The 24,530-nt window shown below is 37.7% G+C and overlaps 1 protein-coding gene across 1 annotated transcript; it reads left to right on the top strand.

Annotated features, from left to right (window-relative positions):
* The first annotated feature begins 4,053 nt into the window (after positions 1-4,053).
* Positions 4,054-10,176, top strand: dazap2 (DAZ associated protein 2). The gene is made up of 4 exons (XM_050065299.1): positions 4,054-4,210; positions 7,240-7,358; positions 7,440-7,688; positions 7,799-10,176. Exons 1-4 carry the CDS (start codon positions 4,198-4,200, stop codon positions 7,925-7,927), a joined length of 510 nt encoding a protein of 169 aa, XP_049921256.1. The 5' UTR covers positions 4,054-4,197; the 3' UTR covers positions 7,928-10,176.
* Positions 10,177-24,530: the final 14,354 nt, after the last annotated feature.

Here is a 24,530-nt window from a genome sequence, read left to right as displayed (position 1 = left end):
CAATTTCTAACTGCTAATAAAAACTGCTAATATTGTGGCCAGGTTGCAACCACATAGATTAATCAGAAAAAGCATGCTAAGCAACATAATACATGCCATATTGTAGATATAAGCTTTCTATGGAAAGAATATTGTGTCAATTTCTCCTTCATACAGGACAAGAAGATGTTCCAGACACTGTCAGAGACACTGTCAGACATTTATAAAGTCCAGTTTTATATATGAAGTAAAAACATGTAGTTTTGCCTGAATTGAGATACATATGAAATACAATGGTGGGCCTATCCGTAACTATTTTATTTTTTAAATTTGGCATTAATTATTATCATTACAATTTTTTTTACCAGCCTTAATTTTTGCGATTCAATTTTTGTGAATGTGAGTGTGAATGGTTGTCTGTCTCTATGTGTCAGCCCTGTGATAGTCTGACGACCTGTCCAGGGTGAACCCTGCCACTCACCGAATGTCAGCTGGGATAGGCTCCAGCCCCCCTGCGACCCTCAAGAGGATAAGCGGTTAGAAAATGGATGGATGGATGGATAGTTCACGTACCTGTTCAGGTTCACACCCTAGCAATTCTTCCACGGCTATATATTATTAAAGAACAGAGTTTTGTGAATTCTTCACAGTAGTAACTTGGTTTTCTTCTCTGTTGTCGACATGTCCTTTATCAAAATAGTCATGAACATTGATTTAAAAGGAACTTTCAACAGACTCATGTCTCATACAACACTTTCTGATGACCAATACATTTCTTGCTTTCCATAAACATTCCTTTACTCAATAAAGGAAATTCCTGCACAGCTGTATTGAGATGTCACAGATGACTATTACTAAATTACTAAAAACCAGTGGGATAGCCAACTTACTAATGATACAACCTATAAATTAAACACACAAATGGCAGTAGCTAGCATAAACCATCGTGTTCTGAACAGAGACACCATACACAATAAAAAGAGACATTTGCATTATGAAAGAGAAAACAGGAAACTAAGCAGCAAACTACAAACTGCTCAGTCCAGCATGCCGGGAAATGTGGGTGTCATTATAATATATTCATACTGTATGTAACCACTTTGTAATCACCAACATTTGGATTAGAAACTGTAATTGAACTACATACCATAAAACTTCAATTAAAGGCCCAGTCAGTTTGTGGCTACACATTTTGACAAATAAAGGCCTGTTTCAATTAGACGCCTGGTCTGGTTACCAGTTCTTTGGATGTGTAAAACCAAGTTGTTGGGTACCTACTTGAGCTAATGTTAGTTAGCTGTTTAGATCTGTTTAGGCATAACTAAAAACTGCATGGAGGGAGAAAAATAACAAAAGACCCATTTGCACGCTGTTAATTTCAAAAGTCTGCATAAAATGTGAGGAAAAGTCAGAGTCTCCACTCTGAGGTTGAAAGCAAAGAGCGTGTGGCTGAGTATGAGCATGGAGAAAGGCATTTACGCACAGTTACACATGAGATAGAAGTGGAACTACAAATGGAAGAAGTGTGTCAGACACTTTATTAATGACTTTAAACGGGCCTTTTTCACAGCAGACATTTTTACTTATTGTAGCAGGAAAAGCACAGGTGTTACAATCACAAGCGTGCACGATATCAGCCCTCGTTAATTTCATCATTTACACCTGTGCTTTTCATGCTGTGACATTTCAAAATGTCTTCAGGAAAAAGGCCCATTGTATTAAGACTTTTCAGACTGTTCCTTCATTTTGATGATTATGTTCCTTGTTTTATTTTTTTTACCCAAGCCCTCTGCAAACAGAATTAACAATTAACAGTAGAAAAGGCTCAGGTGTTAAATAAAAATGAATGATAGCTGCTTCAGTTTCAGGGTCCTGCTATTGTGCATGCTGGCCCAGTGTCACACTGACCTGGCTCACTGGGAATATAATAGAGCCACCACTTATGTTATTAGTACCTGTGCTTTTCCATGGTGAGTCAAAATGTCTGCCGTGACAAAGGCCTGTTGTGAAATATCAATATCAGTACAATACAGTACAGAATAATCAATACAAGACCATGTAAAGTAGCTTCGACTAGTTCAGTTCAGTTTCTATTCAGGTTATTATTATATTCTTATTATTCAGTTTTCTTGTCTACCAATTTTTGTGTCCCTCCATGTTTGTTTGTTTTATCATTCACGTGTCATCTGGCTGCTGTGATGCTGCTATTACAACCAGCTATTGCCATTGTGTTGACTCCTAGGGTGTCATGTCTGTGCTGTTGACTTACCTGTCTGCGTGCTCTGTTTTCAGGAGATAGTTAGGGCACCTGAGAGCATGCCAGGTTATTTAAGCCTGTGTGCAGCTGGGAGCTCAGTCTCTGGCTGAACCTCCACTTTGCTGCTGCAGTGTCTCCTTCCTCCTCTGTGGTTTGGTCATGTTTCTTTAGTTATTTGTTTTGGCTTTATGCACCTTTAAAACACTTGCACACATTTTCCACTTATGAAACACACACAGTGACACCACTGACTTCCACACTCCACACTGTAGATATTAAGTTAATCTTTAATTTGGTTTGATTTAACTTGATTAAATAAACAGGATATCTTTTGTTCAGCTTTGCCGTGGTGTGTCTCCATTTTGTTGTGGCCAAATAATTTCATTTCATTTTGTTTTGTTTTATTATTATTTGTATTTTCTTTCAGCTTATATGCTGACTGTAAATACATCTTCATCTCATCCCCTATATATTTAATTTTTTAGTCTTATTTTTTTAAATTACAAAATATTTGTTTCATTTTTTATTTTATATCTTTTATTTTATTTTATTTTATTTTGTTCTGTTTTGTTTTGTTTTATTTTTTATTTTATTTCAGCTTGTATTCTGACAGTAAACACATCTTAATCTCATTCCCTGTATATTTATCTTTTATTTCTTGTTTTATAAAAATTCTAGAATATTTCGTTTTATTTTTTTATTTTATTTCTATTATTTTATTTTATTTATTTTGTTCTGTTCTGTTTTATTATCATTTGTATTTTATTTCAGCGTATATTCTGACAGTAAACACATCTTCATCTCGTCCCCTGTATATCTAACTTTTATTTCTTATCTTATAAAAATTATAAAATATTTTGTTTTATTTTTTATTTAATTTCTGTTATTCTATTTTATTTTTGATATTATTTCAGCATATAGTCTGACAGTAAACACATCTTAATCTCATTTCCTTTATATTTAATTTTTATTTCTTATTTTATAAAAAATTATAAAATCTTTTCTCCCTTCAATAAGTAAGTCAAAAGTTCACCTTCAGTCACTCTTGAACTCTTCTCCATTTCTAACTGTAGGGGGCGCACGCAAGTTAAACACAGAGTACTGTTTTTTTCCCTCCCAACTTTATTGAAAACTGATTTATACAAAGTCAGACATCATATGAACTGACAAAAAACAACTGACAGACTGAAATTGACAAGAGAAAAAACAGAGACAGCTTTTAAAATCAATTAGTGGACAAATTACAAAATAGCAGGTTCTAATGATGTCTTATTTTTACATGTTAAAGAGACTTCATGAAATTATAAAATAGTATATATTTTAAAAAATTAACAGGAGGAGGATTTTGCACATTTAGATCAGTGTATTAGAAATTTACCTAACAGGAGCATGAGGTTTGTTATAAAATTCAATGAATTAACATTGCTTTCAAAATAAAAAACATCTCTCTAAAAAATATATATGTTCCCCAAATCTGTGCAAAACTGAATACAGTGTGGACAGTTATAAAACAAATGTGCCAATGTGTCAGGTTCATGTTGCAAAATGTACATTGTTCATTTAAATCTAATCTTGCAGTAAAGCCATTTAATGCCATATATATGTGAGCTCCTAAAATGATCTCCCTCTTGGTGAGATTTTCTTTTTTATTAAAAAAAAATGCCTTGTATATCTATAATCACATTTTTATTTTTTAATTTCTATCCCATTTGTGAGTAACACATGTTCTAATGAGGTGTATGTTGGTAAAACATGTGAGGTTTTTTTTTATAAACTGGCGTAAACCGGTGCGTCGCAGCACACAACCGACAACGGCTGACGTCACCACTTCCACAACAACAAGAAGCTGAAAAACAAGGAAGTGAATGATTGTGAAGCCGTAACCTGTTATAAGGCCGTGACAAGATACGCAGAGCTCCGTTTAATCTGATATTCCTCAGCCTCCGGATCAGCCCAGAACAATGAACAACAAAGGTATTTAACCAGACCTCGTCGGGGTCGGTAGTCAGCTGTCGGTTTTAAGACGCTGACGGTAAAACTAGAGATGAAGAGCTGTCGTTATGGCCATCTGAAGCGGACTTCACGTTTAGCTACGTAACGTTACATGACAATAAACTGACGCTTTCTGCTTAAACTGTGCAGCACACACGTTGATCTCTCGCATCTAGCTTAGTGTAAAATAATATCATAGCTGTTATTAATGAACATGTACTGTCACCTTATATCACCGTGGCGTTAGTGGCCAGGTCACATATTTGCAGTTAGCTAGCATCACTCAACACAGGAGGCAGAGTTTAAAGGCAGAGCTCACTGTTTGGCTCTACATGCATGGGAATTTAAACCTGTGCTCATTATATTCATTTTTATTGCGGCTTCCCACACACAGTATATGTATAAGTGTGTCTATATGTACATCATGTGTTAGTACCCGGTTATATGTGCACCTGATTTAAACATGCTCAGGTCTTTTGTTGCCACCAGGTTTCAAAGCGCCCATGCACTTCACATGAAGGCCTGTAACCAAAAAGCCATTTTCCTTATCGATTAATCTGTTTTTTGTCGAATAATTGCTTAGGCTAGGTCATTTCAGCACACAATGCTCGAAGAGTCCACCGTGATGCATTCAAAGACCTGTTTATTCTGACAGGGATGCAAAGACAACAAGGAAATATTCACTTTTGGGAAAGTGAAACCAGAGATTGTAACTGTTTTTGCTTTGAACGGAAATTGCTTAAATTATCAGTTGATTATGTGACTTAATTCTATGTCAGATGGCCAATGTTAATCAAATAATTTACTAAAGCAACTCTAGTTAGATGTGTTGTCTTTGTTTGGATGCATTTTTTTTGACATTTTGTCAGTTTTTAAACCCAAAAAAAACCAACCTGAATTGTATTTTTTTTATCTTGGTTCACAGATTTATATTATAGGATTCATATGAACCATTGGAAGAGAATTTCACATGGCCCTGTATACCTTAGTGTATGAAATAAGTTTTATTTATAGACTCTCTCCATCACTGGAATCGACATTATCTTTCACTACCTTTTCATTATCAGAGTTAATTTTATGTCAGACAACCAATGTTAATCAAATATTTGACTAAAGCAACTCCATTTAAATGTATTGTCTTTGTTTGGATGCATGTTTTTGAAGTTTTGTCAGTTTTTAACCCCCCAAAAATCAACTTGAACTGTATTGTTTATGTTTAGTTTACAGTTTAATATTGTAGTATTTATAGGAACCACTGGAAGAGGGCCCTTTACACCTTAGTGTATGAAATCAGTTTTACTTAAGGGCTCCATCACTGGAATTGACACCACCTTTTGATTATGAGACTTAATTTTCTGTCAGATGATTAACGTTAATCAAATAATTGAGTAAAGCAGCTCTATTGAAATGTGATGTCTTTGTATGATGCATGTTTTTTTTGTTTGTCTTTTAGGTGTTGTCAGTTTTTAAACCCTCAAAAACAACGTCCACCACACTGTTTATACATAGTTCACATTTTTATGCTGTAGGTTTATAATGGGAACCATTGGAAAATAATTTAGTGTATGAAATTATTTTTACTTAAAGGCTCTCTTCATCACCTGAATTGATTATCAGACTTAATTTTCTGTCAGATGACTATTGATAATCAAATAATTGACTAAAGCAACTCTATGTAGATGTGTTGTGTTTGTATGATGCATGTTTTTTGCATATTTATGACGTATTATCAGTCTTTAAACCCCCAAAAAACAACTTGAACTGTATTTTTTATATTTAGTTCACAGTTTTATGTTGTAGGATTTATAGGAACCATTGGAAGAGGGCCCTTTACACCTTAGGGTATGAAATACGTTTTACTTATAGGCCCTCTCCATCACTGACATTGATTATCAGACTTGATTTTATGGTAGACAACCACCATTAACGTGACTAAAGCAGCTCTATTTAGATGTGTTGTCTTTGTTGGATGGATTTTTTTGTTTTGTTTTTTTACGTTTTGTCAGTTTTTAAACGCCCAAAAATAACTTGAACTGTATTTTTTATATTTAATTCACTGTTTAATGCTGTAGGATTTATAGGAACCATTGTAAGAGGGCCCTTTACACCTTAGTGTATGAAAAATGTTTTACTTATAGGCTCTTTCCATCACTGGAATTGACACCACCATTCACTACCTTTTGATTATTAGACATAATTTTATGTCAGATGACTAACGTTAATCAAATAATTGACTAAAGCAGCTCTAGATAGATGTGTAAATCTCCAAAAAACAACTTGAACCATATTTTCTATATGTAGAACAGTTTTGTTGCAGTTTCACATGGTCCTTTACACCTTAGTGTATGAAATAAGCTTTATTTATAGGCTCCCTCCATCACTGGAATTGACACCACCTTTTGATTATTAGACTTAATTTTATGTCAGATGACTAAAGTTAATCAAATAATTGACTCAAGCAACTCTATTAAGACGTCTTATCTTTGTTTTGATGCATATTTTTTATTTGTTTTTGACAATATGTCAGTTTGTAAAACCCTGGTCCCAAGAAGAACAACTTCAACTGTATTTTTTTATATTAATATATTAATTTGTAGGAACAAATAGATAAGAATTTCACATGGCCCTTTATGTCTTAGTGTATGAAATAAGTTTTACTTATAGGCTCTCTTCATCACTGACATTATTGACACTAGCTTTCACCCCACAAGCAACGCCGTATATGCTAAATTTCTTTTCTGCACATGTTTGAATATTAAGATATGTTTAATTACCGCTGAAAACATGGTATTATTTGCTTCATCTTGATAAGACATCTTTGTCTTATCAGGTATTTTCTTACAGAGAACATTCTGTTGTTTCCAAGAAGCATTTTAAAAATTCTTGTTAAGTGTTGTCATAATTCCACAGCGCAGGGCAGCGCCACGAAAACATCGTCACTCACTCAGCCTGAGATTTCTGTGTCAGTCACTGTGAAGACTAAACACTTAAAGTAAAATGTTGTTCTGCAGGTTCATATCCACAGCAGGCTGTGTACCCTCAGCAGAGCTCTGCACCTGTATACCCTCCTGCTATGCAAATGTCTCCTCAGGCACCTCCTTACACAGACACACCACCTGCATATTCTGAGGTAACTATTACATTTATATGTCACAATATAAAACTCTCAGCGAGCGGTTCTAATCGACTGTTTTCACTCCTGTATCCGCAGATATACCAGCCCAGATATGTGCTTCCACATCAGGTGCCCAGTCAGGTGGCACAGATGTCCTCTCACTACCCTGGTGCTCAGATGTTCATGCCCATGCAGCCACACATGACTGTTGGGCAAATGGGCCAGAATGTCCCCATGGCTTACTACCCCATGGGACCTGTTTACCCCCCTGGTTCAACAGTGATGGTGGATGGTGGCTTTGATGCTGGTGCGCGCTTCTCAGGAGGCACCGGTGTTTCAATTCCAGTGAGTATCCACGCAGTTCAGTTATTTAAAGGAGCCAGAATTATTGTATGTTATTGAGATCCAAAGCTGATCAGCTCTCGACTAATGTTTGTTTCTTGCCTTCTCTTTAGCCCCCACCTCCTGGACATCCCCCCAATGCAGCTCAGCTGGCTGCCATGCAGGGTGCCAATGTTGTAATGGCACAGCGCAAGAATAACTTCTTCCTGGGTGGATCCGGCGGAGGTTATACCATCTGGTAACAGCAACTTTTCAACTCCTCCTTCATGCCTAAACCGTGCCCCCGTCCCAAACGATGCCCCAGTTCTTCCCCCATCCCATACGCCTCCCTCTTCAGGCTGCTTGGCCATGCCACAATACTGATATCACCTAACGGAATGTAATATTTTAGAGCCCTTGTGAAAGGTACAGTACTCCACTTCTGACCTAGAGATCAAACGATGAATGCCACTGCCTGGAGAGGACAAATGCAAATTTTTAACGTCGTAGAATTCATTCCATAATTCTCCATTGGGTCTAACCGCTTTGGTCATTCCAGGTGGACCTCTTTCAGGCATCTGTATTTGTTCAAGAGACCTGGTCTCCTTTGATCGAAACGGTTCACAAATTACATCGAGATGTTCTTGTATACCTGTAAAAGCTATGTAAATGAAATATTGAACTATCAGACCCGCATTATATAGTTTAGCTGCTTTATGGTGAAAGTGAAATGCAGTTACAAAGTTGCAGTTAAAGCGCAAAAAAAATAAATTTCCATTTGTCTTTTTTTGAAAACTTTTAGTGTAGTTAAATTAATATATGTGTAATAGTTCCATGTAAATATGATGATCATGAGAAATGACGTCTCAAGTATACAACAAAAAAAAAGAATAAGCATCTCAGATGCATTTAGCTAGAATCGTCTTGTCTTTTGCACAGTATCCAAACTATCAAATTTGTCGCACAGTCTATCTGACAGATTGTCACATTTAAATCTCTTGTAAATTAAAGAAATTAAACTGAAGCAAATAATTAAAGAAAAGATTTCATGCAATATCCAAAGTGGTTTACTGTACCTTGTTGGGCAATTTGTAGATGAACATAGTCAAGTGCCAAAGAGCACTGGGGATAGCCCTAATTTAAAGCAAATTAACTTCAGTAAACTTAAAGGAAAGAAATTTAAAATAAATCCAAATAGTAAGTTGAACGGGAAGGGGTGGTTGGTGTAACATTTTAGCTTTTTTTTTTTTTTTTTTTTTTGTCTCCTGTTTTTGTTTCACAGTCGGATACCCAGAGTTTTTACACTAAATGTTTTATTGTACAGCCTTTAAGAACTACCCTCCACTGTTTCTCTTTTCACACAGTATCATTTGGTATCGTCAAACCAGTTTTTAAAGTATTTATTCACCGTAGAAAAACGTCATCTTTGTGATAGCATTAGTCGATGTTTTAAAAAGGTTGAGGAGACTTTAATATTTCAGTGTTTCTTTTTCTTCCTTCATGACTTTCATTCCACATTTACATGAGTAGTTAGGCTAATAATACATTTGTTAGTATAACCAATGAGCTGGTTGTACCAAAGATTTGGTCTACAATGCACTTATGTTTGGTTGTGACTTGAAATTTGAAACGTCACAATTTAAAAGCAAACATATCATCGAGCGAGCAGGTTTGAGACTGTCGGTACTTTACCTTCAGTCTGACATGACTGCAATTGTTAGTTAACGTGTCGGTGTCACTTTACGTGGGTTAATCGCATCTTTAAGTCGTTGCATGCTTTTGCACCTTTGCTATGTAAAAAAAAAAAAAAAAATGTGATTAAATACTTTTTATCTGAGATGCACTGCAAAGCAAATCTGAGAGGTTGCAGACAAGGGGCTACTCTCCTGTTTTTTCTTTTTTAAATTCTGTTTTCATGACTTTTTAAAGACAGTGTGGGGTTTTTGAGCATTTTTAGATCCATCTAGTCCATTTGACAGTCGAGATGTGTCGTGTTTAGTAGCCTGAAAGTGTATGCAAACCTTTGTAATGAGGCTATATCACTGTCAGCATAATTGTTCATTTTCAAGACATTTTTGTGCTGCTAATTAAACTTTAGAATCTTTACATAATGTGTTATCTTGAAACTTAAAGAAGGTATCTCAAACTAAGTCAGTATGGATGCCGTATATTTGTAGATATTCTTCATTTTGGTGTCTGGTAGCGTCAATTGTGTCACTGGGTATCCGACACACCATATCGAGTTTTAACAGCTGTGGCCACCAGAAAACAAATGCTGTTGCTGTCAAACCAACATTCAGTGATTTTCAGTGTTAAGTCAGAGAGACCAGTTGTCTGGAAACGTGCTTCATTCATCTAATGGACTCCTGTCAGCAGCTCACACACAAAGCGACAACACCAGACGCGACTGACGTGTCGACTGGAGTGTTTTTAAAATGGCTCAGTGTGCATTTATTCTCACTCACGCTGTCGTTTCAGAGGCCACAGCTATTAAAACTTTTTAAAAAGAAAATATGATTCAATCATGTTTTTTATTTTCTTCTTTTCCATCTCTGCTCTGATTGTTTGTAAAGCAGCATAATGGTGGCTTTGTCCCAGCAATATGAAGTACTGTAAACTACAGCTGACCAGTAGATGCTATGCCAACCACAGCCAGCAAATGGATTACTCTTTGTTGAAGGATTATGGACATTTATAGTTCAGGGATTCTCTTTACAATATTTTGTAAAATAGATGTATGTACTAAAGTGATGTGATAGACTTTGGTACACATTCTATCTTTTAAGATTACTAAAGGAGATGAGTGTCAAAGATGGAATACTTTGAAAAAAGATCTTAGGTGCACTTAACTTTTTTATACTAAACTTAAAATTTAAAATGTAAGTTTAGAATAAAGGTTATTTTGGAAATTTGAAATGCTGCATGTTTGTTTTATTTGCTCATATACTGTATGAGAACAGGGCAGGTTTTTATTCCCTGAGATAACATCTTTGATTGTTTGAGCATATGCTTTTACTCGCTTTGCTTTCATAGTAGTATCACGAGAGACTTTTTTTCATTATGTGTAATTTTCACCCACCCTAACTAAGTATACATACTGTGTGAAAAAATAAGTAACCTAAATGTTGTCACTTTGGTATAAAAGGTGCTAAGTCAAATATGGATCTGTATTTTTGTCAAAATCACCAAGCGTCGCACTGAGTCTGAGGTGTAATCAGTGGCTCCCAATCAATGGCTGCCCCCCTATGGCGAAAAGGAAGTATTTTAGAGACCGTAGCACACTCATTTTTAAAGCTACTGGACTAGATAACTTCAGGCATCCATTGATACTAACCACATTCATATAGCTCGTCAGGAAGGGGGCGAAATAATGCTCCAAAGTCAGGCTAAATTTTACGGAGCAACTGACATGGCCATTTTCAAAAGGGTCCCTTGAACTCTCACCTAAAGATACCTAAAGGAAAATGGGATCTATGGGTACCAATGAGACTCCCCTAAAATGAGAAGGCTTGTTCCCAGTAAATATTTTGTTCCTTACAGTCAATGCACTCCATCAAATTAAAGCTGTATATTTGCATTTTTTAGGAAAAGGACAACCAGCACATTTGAAGAACAATGAGTCACCCATGTTTAACAGTATATGAATATTCGTTTAATTCACTTATGGTTTTTGGTTTCTGGTCACATCCTACAATAAATCACATTTTATTAAGCTTTTAAAAGCAGTTTTTGTTGACACTACGTCAGAAAGGTTTTGATTCACATCCCTGGTAATCATTTGAAGTTGTGGTTTGTATTTAGATAAAAGTTCCCGCAGATCCTTAAAGGTCCAGTGTGCAGGATTTAGGTGGATATATTGGCAGGAATTTAATATACTAAGTGTTTTGTTTAGTGTATTATAACCTGAAAATAAGAATTGTCGTGTTTTTGTTACCTTAGAATGAGCCGTTTATACCTACACAGGGCGCGGGTCTTCATCCACGCAGATCAGCACCAGTGCCATGTTTCTACAGTAGCCCAGAACAGGCAAACCAAACACTGAGTCTAGATTGGGTTATTTATGTTTTCACATTGACCTTCTTAGCCCCTTTGCATCAAGCCCAACAACAATGGGCAACCCCCCCCCCACAGATTTTTAGCATGACACTTCTCTAATCAGTGTATTTACCGGTATAAATCAGGGGGTCCATTTGAGAGTAAGAGACCTCTGCGGATAATTTGCTCCAGCTAAAAATCTCCTGAACGTCTGGGGCTGGTGCACAAAATAAGTTAAGATTGTCCTTTTAGTCCTATTTAAGGTTTCCTCATGATAAAATCAGCTGCAGGAAACACCCTTAAATCTTCTCCCTAAGGTTTCCTTAAAATGTTCACTTACATATTTATGGTTTTCCCCTCGTCCTGGTCTTATACTAAAGGAATCTCTAGACTGTTGCACAAAAGACCTTAGCAACCAAAGCAAGGTAAAACAAAGAAAAAAAAACTTAAAGTACCTCTGACTCTGTCTCAACTACAACATGACCAAGTTTATGGTGATGAAAGAAACTGTTTTCTTGTCTTCTTTTCTTCTGCCGATTTTTCACTAACTATAAGCCAGCTTTATGAGATGATAACAGGCATCACAAGTGTGAGTCCAAGCAAACAAACAATCTCCATGGAAACGCAGCAAATGAATTCATGTTTTTCCTTAACTAAGGAAACCTTTTCAGGGATTCTGTGCAACAGTGTGAGTGTCACACTTAAGGAGAAAACCTAAGGTGTTCTGTGCAACCGGTTCCAGGGTCTTCAGAGAAAAAAGGTGAGCAGACATAAGCACAGTGGTTCCCAACTGGTCCAGCCACTGGGTCCAGATTTCTCCTCGGTCATTAGTTCAAGGTCCACACAGTTTAATACACTCAGCGTCATACTTGTGTTTGGCCATGTAGTCAAGCTAGTTTGCTGTCTCTGTTAAGGAGCTCTGTTTGTATTCACTCACTCTACAGCAGGAAATTAAACTTCAAAATAAAAGCCCTGCACCAGAAATTCATTGTACTTCAAAATAAAGTGTTATTTACGAACTCAAGACGTTCCCCAGTCACTTGCGGTCCATTCAAAATGGACCTGCAATCCACCAGTTGGGTTTCTAGCAGGTACTGGGCTAGTTGCCTGTCTGCGACAAGCCGAACAGCTGTGGCCAAACACTGATATGCAACATTGAACTTCTTTGTTCAGTACTGTTTTACCTTTTCTGGTCACCTAGTCCATTTGTTTACGAGAGGAAGAGACCTTTGTATAATTTGGCTGCTGGTAAAAACCACCTTAACAATGAACACTGAAGGAGTCCTAACAGAGTTCATGATTAGCATGTGCGAGAAGTTACAGCTGGCTGCGATTGGTAATCCTCACCACTAGATGTCACTAAATCCTACACGCTGCTGCTTTAAAAAAGCAACATCTACCTTGCCTTCTGCTGCTGTGAATGAATTATGCTGAAAGGTTTCTAATATTTTGTCAGGCAGTTGACTCTCAAACACTGTCAACAAAAAGTCAACATAAACTTAATAACAGTTGGATTTTGTGCTGGTTTATAGGAGGTGAAAATAAATGCCGTTAGGCGTATGTAACAAACTCAGTGAAATCTTCTGTATGCTCTCCAACATTTGAGCTCTTAGTGCACTGATCATCACTTCAAAGTCAGATTGTTGGCTTATGCCCGTTTCGAAATACAGTCAAATCACTGCAGGCAATCACACTGTATAATGGCACTAGCCCAAAAACAAGTTTTATTGCCTTCCTTATTTATCTCAAATAGGGAAGTCATCAGTAACCATGTCTGGCACAAGGAATTATACAAAAACAAAACCAGATACAACACAATCAAATACAACAAATAAAGTTCAGGCTGTCCTGTACTCAAACGAGGACATTGTTTTAAACTAGCTTATAAAAGAGCTGCATAGAAAAACTTTAACTTTAAAAGCAATATAAAAGTAACTGCCCCGCAACACGTCTGTGTCTAGGGGGAACATACAGTATGGCTGAATGAAACCACAGATACTAGAGAGAAAAACTGAAACATGGCTGATAAATAGTACAGCAGACGAGCTCGTCTTACATTTTGATTGTTGCTGAGTATTTACTGATCATGTAACTGTGACATACTAAAACCCCACCACCTGTTTCACGCCTAGCTCTGCTCATCTGAACACACACCTGTTGCCTGTCATCTGTTCTCTTCCATCAATTTTCACTCTCTTTATAATAATCTTATCTTTGGCATTGCTTGTGCGCATCTGCGTTTTTAACAACAAAAATCTTGAACATTTTTCTGCCCCGTGTGCAGAAAGCAGCTACCTTTCTTCAAAACACAGATGCATAAAGTAGAGTCCTTCTTTTCTTTCTTCTCTGACTCCCTGTTAAGTCTTCTCCCTCCTTCATATGAAGTATTCCTTCTTTTCACTCGCAGCCTGGTTATTGTACTCCTCCTCAGGGTCCTCCCCCGGAGCCGGCTCCCCTGTCGTCCTGTAGTCCCCTTTGTTGTGGCAGAGATACCGGTACAGCAGGAAGCCCAAAACAGCTATCGTCAGCAGGATGAGAACAACAACCACTGGAAAAATGAGGGGAAAATATTTTTTTAAATGGAGTATTGAGGCATGATGATGAAAAAAAGCGCAGGGTAAAGTGCCAACAGTTACCTGCTACGACGGCGGAGTCTGTACCGGCGGGGGCTGCTGCTGTTGTTACCACTGAGGGAGAGGAAAAAGTATTTTTTACCACTGGTAGCTGGTAAAAGACGAGGTAAAAAGGTCATGGATTGTTCTGCTGTGCGGGACAGGAAGTAAATTGCGCCATGTCTCACAGTTGTGTGGGTCCAGCAGGAGACTGGATTGTGTGCCAGTAATAGAAAACATAAAAACAACAACCAAAAAAAAAAAGTGTAGGAGTTACCCTGAATCATGGTGGTGTCTGCTTGCGTGGGAAGCTGTGTTAAAGGCCCCATATCTGATGCTGCACAAAACACAAGCGTGACATGTGTTGATAAAACAGCACAAACTGGAAGGTTATGATATCAGGATACTTGTTGGCTGCAGCTCACAGATTTGAAGCCAAGTGAGTACATTCACAAGAGAAAACACACAGTGTACTCACCCTCTGTCACATTTGTGTTTATATATGTGGAGAGTGTTGTCGCAGGAGACATATCTGAAACTGGAAGATAAAAAACAGTGTTAAAAGTGTCACAGGGCTCTATCTTCAGCCCACAGTCTGCTAGGAGCGAGTTGTGTAACTGCATAGCTGCTGGCTGAGGAGGGAATATTAAGTGTTGTGACACAGTAATCTGATTATTAAGAGCCAAGGCTGAAACTAACCTGTCAACCTCTTATTTATTTCAGAATCCTGTGTGATGCAACGGCTTAATCACAGAACACACCGCTGGTTGAAGTACTTAGAGCTTTTAATTTAGTGAACGCAGCAAGAACACATTACAGAACACTCCATTACAAGTCCTGCATTTGGAATTTCACAGAAGAGGAGGTACAAAAGTATCATCAGCAGAAGGGTCAATTAAACAGTGGACAGAAAATCAACTGGTTACTGTTTGAGTCATTTTCTAAGCAATAATACCAAACATACTTTGTTCAAGGTTCTTAAATGTGAGAATTTCCTGCCTTTATTTGTCATAAAATACTCTAAATTGAATATTTTGAGGTTTGAACTGTTTGAACAAAACAAAACATTTAATGATGTCACCTTTGGCATATTGTTTTACGACCACATGATTAACTAAGAAAAACTCTTGTCTCAAGTCAGGGCAGGCAAGTCCTGAGTCATGTCCCAAGTCCTTAAAGGGAGAGTTCAGATTTTTTGAAGTGGGGTTTCTGGGGCACTTCTCCATAGTCAGTGTTTTACCTACAGTAGATCAGCACACCCCCAGTTTGGGGAGGCAGACTGGGGTCCGACTCGGAAGCTAAGCACTGTACTACTGGAGAGGGGTCAGCAACAAAAACAGTTTTCGCCACCTAAAAAAATGAAAATCAGTTAAAGTGTACACTGTATGGAGAGTAGTTTTACTTCTTTACCGTTTCCTCAGACAGCCTGTTCCAATGGGAAAGCTGTTGCTGGCCTCAGTTGCCAATCTAACCAGAACCAATGTGATCACATCACTCCAGTTTAGCCTCTTTACACTGCCTCCCAGTGTGTTTTAGAATAGATTTTACTGATTACTTTTATGTCTCTATCCCAGCTATATCTCCAACCTTTTAGTGCTGTACACACCAGGACGTACTTTGAGGTCTTGGGCAGAGTCTTTTGCCTGTTCCAGAGGCCAAGCTGAAAACTAAAGGGGACAGAGCGTCCCAGTCTGCCCGAGGAAATCAGGTCGGCCGGGACAGTGATCTCTTTTAAGTCTCTTCTTACGACATGTTTTTATCGGAGAGCCTTTTCTGATTTTACTTGAGTTATAAGTTCATTTAGCCTTTTATTTCCTTGGTTTTTCTATACTGAAGTGTTTTTATCAGTTCTTTTAAAAGTTGTCGTTTTCATGTCTTGTCTGTTTCAGTTACTGACATGTAAAGCACTTTGTAAATAAAGATTTTTATTATCTATGCTCTCATCAAAGCCACCAGACTCCATGGACATAAACAGCAATTTTAGCTCGCTGAACCCAGGAGCTGCTGGTCTACCACTGCTGCAATCACTTAGTCTATTTGTGTGATTGTGTAACTGTAGTGAATCACCAAACACTTAAGTCACACAATAACACAAACAAAATAACTGTTGGAGGCAGCAGTAGACCAGCAGCTCCTGTGTTCAGTGATGTTAAATCACTGTTTTTCTCAATAAAGTCTGGCATTGAAGGGCACAATATCATGGCTTCATTTTCCTGTTGGAAATCAGTCCGACATTAAGGTGAAGCAGTGAAAATACTCTCAATATTGTGTATCTGAAACTGATTTTTTTAGGTGGCTAAAATACATTTTATTGCCGACCCCTCCACAGCAGTGCATTGCTTAGGTTCCGAGTTGGACTCCAGCCTGCTTCTCCAAACTGAGGTCGTGCTGACTGTAGGTAATATACTATCTATGGATAAGTACCTCATACAACCCCACTTTAAAAAAAACTCAACATCTGGCCAGTGGCTTTGAGATTTAATGTCCTCACTAAAATAAGAGATGCTGTGCTTCTCTGCCAGTGGTTGAGAAAAAAAATTGTAAGACCTGGGGACCTTTTTTGTCTCAGCTCTCAATGCGTTTCAATTCAGCCCTTAACATTAAAAAAAAAGTAAAACTTGAGTCTAGGAACAGAAAACCCTGCACACTGCTGTTGCTCAGCTGCACAATTTACTAGTAACGCTAACGTTTCTGTCCTCCTGGACCTTCGTCAGGAGTGTTCAACACCATTATTTCCAACATTGAGCTTAAATAGAAACTGCTCCACTCATTTTACAGGTGTGCACAGGTGTGGGGGAATTAATCAGCTGTGGGTTTGTTTTCCACTAACTGACACCAGCCTGTGCACCATAAGTCACACATCCCACAGATGAAAGAACAAGGGAACAAAACAAACAGAAAAAAAACCCATTCCGTTCAAAGACTCAGGTGATATTTTCCAACGCACCTGCATCTGAGACAGTTGGATGTGCAAATATCTTTCAAACAAATAGTAAAATCTGAGTCCATTTATGTTGCTGCTCTGCATGTTAAATTCTAGACATTGTGTGGAATACTTAAAGGAACAAAAAAATAGGAGCAGAGGATGGGTGGGGGTTGGGAGGGAAGGGCTGTTGTATCATATAAGCTATCACTGTCATCGCCTCAGGGTTGTGTCTCCTTTTGTTTGTTCTGCACACTGATGTAAACTGTGCGGCGCTGTGTAACGTGTCTGCTCAGCCCTGGCGTTTTTTGTCCTTTATAAAATATTTTGCAGCTGCCCTTACAAAGTACATACTGTAGCATGCAGTATGCACACAATCAGGACGTACTACTTCCTCATAATGTTACGCACTCAACTTTGACCCTCTTGCTTTTTTATCCGTTACCTTGGAGATAAAACAAACGCCACTCACAGAGTTCTCCAGAGATGAAGGTCAACCCTGCTGTTGTTACTTTGCAATGTGTGTATATATACTAAATCTTTTTCTGACATACTATATGATATGTATGGGTATTGGAACACAGAGATAAAGTGCTCTGTGCCACTGGGCTGTCACCTCTTTGTCAGTTGGTTGGTCGATATGCTCTTGTCCGACCAAATTCTCATTGGTTGGATCATCCTTGGAGCTACTTTAATAAGTGTTCACCAAAGCAGTTCTTTTTCCCAGTAATTGCTGTTGAGCACTTGTATTTGTCCTCTATGACGTCTGGTCTTGGTGGTGTTTGTCCCGCCCCTTCTCCACTGTGATTAGACGGCTGGTGACATTGACAAGTCCAGCCTCTAACCCAAAGTTTAACATTTTTCAGCTCTTGTTTTTTATCAGAAAAACTGTAAAATAATCACAGAAGACGTGCACCATTTTATCCGTATGGATTTTTTTTACAGAGTCTCCAAAAAGACACCACAGTTCAAGGCTGGATTACAATGTTCAAGTGCACTCAGCACACTGTGGCCGACTTGGCTGATCTAGAGATAACGTGATACATTCGCAGCGGAGCGCTCATTGGAAAGCTACAATGGTGACACAGTGGAAGTGCAATTTAAATTGAGTTTCTGGACCACAGTAGCCTGGAAATCCAGACCCAAATCTAGAAAGATTTAGGGTCTGGCTATGAGTAATGCAAATGGCCCAACTCGAGGGGCGGCACCAAGCCGTGACGTATACGCTTAGCTACGTGACGTTTACGCTTAGCTACCAGCGGAGCTAACTGGTAGATTAGACTCTTGCCGTATCTGGTCGGCAAAACAGTAAAAACGTCCTTCTTGCAAAGGAAAGATTCGAGCGCCGTCTTCTGTTCCTCTTTTAGAGAAAAAGCCAAGTCTAACTCGTTCATTGTAGCGGCCAAAGCCATTTCAAACAACTCGTGTTCATCCGTAGCCATCTTGCAATGTTTACTGACTGATTCCGGACTTTGTCATCGCAGCGCTGTCGTCATCTGTTTAGCTCGCCTCTGGCCCGCCTATATCAGATACACCAATGTGATTGGTGCAGCTCGGCTACAAGGGCAGGGGTAATGAGCATCATTACTGATTGCCAGAGTGACTCACTGAGCAAATTCAAATTGTGCTCTCGCGAGAACTCTGGATTTCCAGGGTAGGACCACAGCGTTCTGGAGAGATACTTTGATGTGTACAACATTGCCGACCTTAACATACTTAAATCTTTGGTCCCTGGGCTAAGGTATCAAGTATTTTGAAGTCACGAGTCATTGGTGTAATTGTCCAAGTCAAGCTGCAAGTCTTTTTTGATTTGTCTGACTCAAGTCCGAGTCATGTGACCCCACAGCTCTGGAAAATAATCTGCAGATTAACTGCTAATGAAAAAAAATTCAGTCGCAGTCCTGATCAGCAAAAAATACTTAAAAGTATCAAAAGTAAAAGTACTCATACGACGGCAGAATGGCCCCAGTTAGAGCATTGTTTGATTAGTTACAGTATATTATTGGATTGAAGTTAATGACACAGGTTATTGTTATATCTGGTGGAAGTAAAGCTAGTTTTAACAACAAACCAAACTGTTAGATCTTAAAATCTATGACCTTAAGCCATAATTTATAAGATGACAAACTATTTTGTGTGTAAAAGCTGATCTGCAAAGTAACTAGTAGCAAATCTTTCAGATAAATGTAGTCAAGGGCTGCAACTGACGATTATTTTTTCGATTAACCAATTATTCGGTCTTTCAAATGTCAGAAAAAAGTGAAAACTGGCCAATCTAGTTTCTCTGATTCAAAGGGGGTGTCTTTAAATGTCGTGTTTTGTCAGTCCAAAACCCAAAGATATTAGTTTATTATAATATAAAACAGAAAAGCAAAAAAAAAATCTCCATCTCTGAGGCTGAAAACAGCATTTTCTATCCTTTTTATGACAAAATTACTTACGTTTATCAAAATAGTTAGCTTTTATTCTTCTGTTGATCAGTTATACAACTAATTGTTGAAGCTCTATGGGCAATTAGACAACTAACCTTTTCAACAATTGCCATTTCAATATCCTAGAGCACGAGTTCACTTCATTAAATGTCTTGTATTCTTCAACCAACAATCCAAACTCCCATAATGAGTAGTTTACAGAATCAGAAATACTTTACTATGACGTAAGTGGTTCTTAACAGCAAATTATTGCATTTGAGAACTTGGAAGCATCAAATATTTAACATTTTTACTCAAAATTACCTAATTACAATGAATCCTTTATGAAAACAGTTGCAGATTAATTTTATTTCTATAAACTAGTCGACTAATCATCTTATCACTGCAGCACTAATGTAGTCAAATGGAAGTATAAAGCAGCATTATGATAAAAAACAATGGTAAAGTCACAAGTACCTAAAAACTTAACTTTTCTAAATACAATTCTTTTAGTAAAATATCAGCAATAATGAAATGTGTCATGGCAGGGCCTAAAAAAGTAAGAAAGACATTTGCAATGCAAAAAATAAGCAGGTGAACTTACTGTTCATGGTTGGTTTGTTAGCTTACTGGTTACCTGCAGGAAACAAACAAACAAACAACCATGATGACATTTCCGCAGCTCTTATTGTTAATGTAACTCACGTGGAAATAAAGGTCAACACCTTTTCCACCATTGTTACCGACACTCTGCCTTTCTTTGTGTCAGCCTAACATTTAAAATGAACAACCAAACTTCTTCTTCGTCCTCGTTAAGTTACATTAAATGACCCAAAGAAGAAGAAGTCACTCCGAGGCGAACAGCTCCGTGTAAACGACATTTCCAGGTGAAGACTTCACGACTCTCAGACACTCAACAATCAGTCATTGTTCATCACAGCTGTTGGCTGATGTCTTACCTGGGCGCAGCGGAGACTCTTAAACCGAACTGACCGGTTAAATCCGACCGTTCAACCGTTAACGGGACGTTAAACGTGGAGGAAACTAACGCACACTCGGTAACAGTGAAACTCGCTAAGTTTGAAACGTAATCTGTGTGTGAGTCTGCTGAGGAGTCTGAAACTCTGCGTCTGTGAAATACAAGCAGCGATACTTTTCTCCCACCGACACTCGTGAGTCACGCAGCTCGCGCTCTCGATTTCCGCCCCTCCCTTTCCTCCCCCGTGTCCGTGTCAAAGATCGTCTATCAGCAGCGTGTGTCACTACGGAGGTTAAATATGTGACACAAGGAGGATGTGCCAGCTAGCAATCTAGATATACATTTAATATTTTAAGGAAGATTTGATGTTTTATATGTGTATATATATATATATATATTTTTTTTTTTTTTTTTTTTTTTTAATGTTTTTTTAATTTGTTTTAAGGAAGACAGATGCTAACTATACAAGAAAACATAAGAGCAACTTAAAAAATAATTATGCTAACTATACAAGAAAACATAAGAGCAACTTAAAAAATAATTACAAAAAAATAACAATACCTCCACAGGATGATTAGAAATATAAAAATAAAAAAAGAATGTAGAAAAAAATAAAAATCGAAGGAAAAACCAAATAATAAAAAAGAGAAATAGATAAATGTAATCATAAAAATACCAAAAAACAAGAAAACAACTGAGTCAATTAAATTAATTAATCAAATTATTATTATCAAATTACTTTTGTTATTTTGTTTAATTATTTTCATTACAAATTAATTTGCCTTTAAGTTGATTTTTCACGTAATGCTTTGGTCTGTAAAATATTAAAACAGTAAAATATAACATGATGATGAACAAATACAAAAATAATTAAATAATTAAAAATGAAATTTTAAAAAACAGAAAGAGTTAAATATATTTAGGAAAATAGTAATTAACAAGACAATAAATAAATTATAAAATAGTAATAATTTAGATAATTTTGTAATTTTTGAAAGTCCATTCTATAGTAGGGATACACATTAATTATTTTAATTGTAAATTAATTGATTTGTAAGTTAATGGTTAGGTCTGTAAAATGTCACAGAATTGTTTTAAAAAAACACGATAACAATGAGTAAGTATTTAAATTATTAAATGAATAAATGAAAATGCAATAGAAAAAAATAGAATATATTCAGAAAAATAATAATGAACAAAATAGAATAAAATAAATAATTAAATTATTTATAAAATAATTTAAAAAAGAATCATTTCCTCATTTTGACTGTTCTACAGTAAGAATACATTTGCCTATTCATTTTTCAGGTAATAATTTGGACTAAAAAATTAAGGGTTACCTGTATTCCAGCGATTTAGTGTTGTACAAATATTTGGAGGGCTTAAAAGTGACAGATCCCAAAATGAATAGTCAAAATCTGTGCAGCAGAGGCTGATTTATACTGACTTTTAGTTCCCAGCATGGGTGAAGCATACCAGTCCTATTTAAGGCAACTTGGTAGCATCTTTCATTTGCTGCACTCCATTCGGCCGTGCCAGTTTTCATATTGTCACAGCTTTTACTGTAAGTGTTAGCAGAGACAGTGTGGTAGCTTTTCTTTTTGGATTCAGACACAATGAGCCACATGAAATATGCGTTTGTTGTTAACAGGGCTGTGTGGGCATTTGGTGTTTTGTTTTCCACATTAGACCAGCCCAAACCAGCGCTGTGCCGGTCAGATTTTGGGGCACACCCGACATCCTTCCTGCATGGGACGCGACTATGTTTTTCAAACCCAAAGCCAAAGCTGAGGTGACATCATCGGGGTTATTTTCTCAAAGTTGACACAAAGCTTCCTGACAGAGTCACGGGAGACACTAGAGGTGTTTACACAGGTAGAGGGATACTCCTTAAAGATGAGTAAACTGTTGTCATCAAGTATTTATCAAGGAGAGTACTCATTTTTAAAGACAGTCATATTCAGCCGGACATGTTAAGATGATGCATTGATTTATTGTCCAGTCAAAACACACAAATCAGCTCTCCTTCCTTCTAGTTTTTTATAAACAACAACAACAAAATATTTCCAAGTCCACCCACTCTCTGTTACACAAGTAGTCTGTCTCTCAGGCTGACAGAGAGGCAGCTCCAGAGTTCATGTCATTGGGAGAATAATCATCCAGATGACTTTGCAGTTTAAAAAAAAGGATTTAAAGAAGTCCAAAACTGTTTAAACCTGCAAAACATTAGCTTGAATGCTGTCATTGAAAAACGTATGTATTCTGTGTTTCCTCTTGATCAGCTTCGTAACACATTCATACCCCTTTAACATGGAACGGGTTCCTTTAGGGGTCCCATACCTAAGTTTGAACCATTCGAGAATTTCCACCAATAAATAAATTGGCAAGGAACCCAAAGAGTTGGCTCTAAGTTGGAAACAAAAAAATGCACGTTTTCCTTGACCCAAAGAGCAAACTGTGATGTCATCAGTGTCATATTCTACAGGTTGGAAAGAAAGAGTTTGCAGGTAGTCACTGCAGTCAGCCATCTTGCCACTAATCTTTACTCATGTTGTGCATTATGTAACGCCATCCGTTGATGACACATCCTTGATTACAATCCATCCATCCATTTTCATCCACTTATCCGGGGCCAGGTCGCAGGGTCAGCAGCTAAGCAAAGCACTCCAGATGTCCCTCTCCCCAGCAGCACTTTCCTGCTCCTCCTGGGGGACCCTGAGGCTTTCCCAGACCAGATGAGATATGTAATCCCTCCAGCGTGTTCTGGGTCTGCCCCGGGGCCGGAATACCTCAAATGGGAGCGCCTAGGAGGCATCCTGATCAGATGCCCGAACCACCTCAACTGACCCCTTTCGACTCGAAGGAGCAGTGGCTCTACTCTGGATGTCCGAGCTCCTTCCTCTATCTCCAAGGCTGAGCCCAGACCACCCTACGATGGAAACCGCTTGTTTCCGCGATCTCATTCTTTCAGTCACTACCCAGAGCTCATGACCATAGGTGAGGATTGGGACATAGATGGACCAATAAATCGAAAGCTTTGCCTTCTGGCTCAGCTTGATGACAATGATTAAGCTTAAAACTGGCTGAAATGCAGGATGGTTTGCTCAATAGCACCGAGGTTCCAAGAATCCTGAACGTCATCGGTTCAAGAACCGGTGCTCATTTGGTGGACAGGAGGTATCAGTGCCACATTTGAGATCATATTTCAGAAGCACCTATAAACTATAAAAATCCTTGTTCCAGTTCAGGAAGTGAGAGACACTGGGTTCAGCTGACCACAACACATCTCAGGAAGTTCACATAATGTCTTTTTCTTATAATAAATAAAGCACATTTCTATAATCTAACTACATATTCCGGTAAAGGCTGACCCCTCATAGCCAGACTATTCCCAACATTTAAACTCTGGAATTCAACTATGTTTTATTTAGACATTTGGTCCCAATTACTTTTTCAAACATTTTAGATTAATGACTTTAAAAGCAGGAAGTCATATCTCTCCGCTTCTCCATTAATGTAGGTCATGTTGAGTTCACAGTGAAGTCAGCTTGGAAATCTGGGCCAAGTGAGAGCTCACTGTTTTTGTCCCTGTCATTTTATAACCTCCACTGGCAGAGAAGAAACCACAGCTGTTGACACCTTATTTAAAATTAAATTAAACAAGACAGAGGGATTTATTGTGTACACATTTCATGATCGTTTCTGTATGTCTACGTATGCATATTCAACAAATTAGCATAAACGCAATACAAAATATGATCATTGTTCGTAATTACAAGGTGTTTATCATCAGTGTATGTCTACAGTAATTAACATGTTCATGTTTTGTGCATGAAAAAGATCAAACATACTTACATTTAATTCAAACTGAAATGTGAAATGAAGTTCACAGCACAGTACATCTGC

Source organism: Epinephelus moara, chromosome 16 (genome assembly GCF_006386435.1).
Source record: "Epinephelus moara isolate mb chromosome 16, YSFRI_EMoa_1.0, whole genome shotgun sequence".
Classification (NCBI taxonomy): Eukaryota; Metazoa; Chordata; class Actinopteri; order Perciformes; family Serranidae; genus Epinephelus; species Epinephelus moara.
This window is presented reverse-complemented; position numbering and strand designations above follow the sequence as displayed.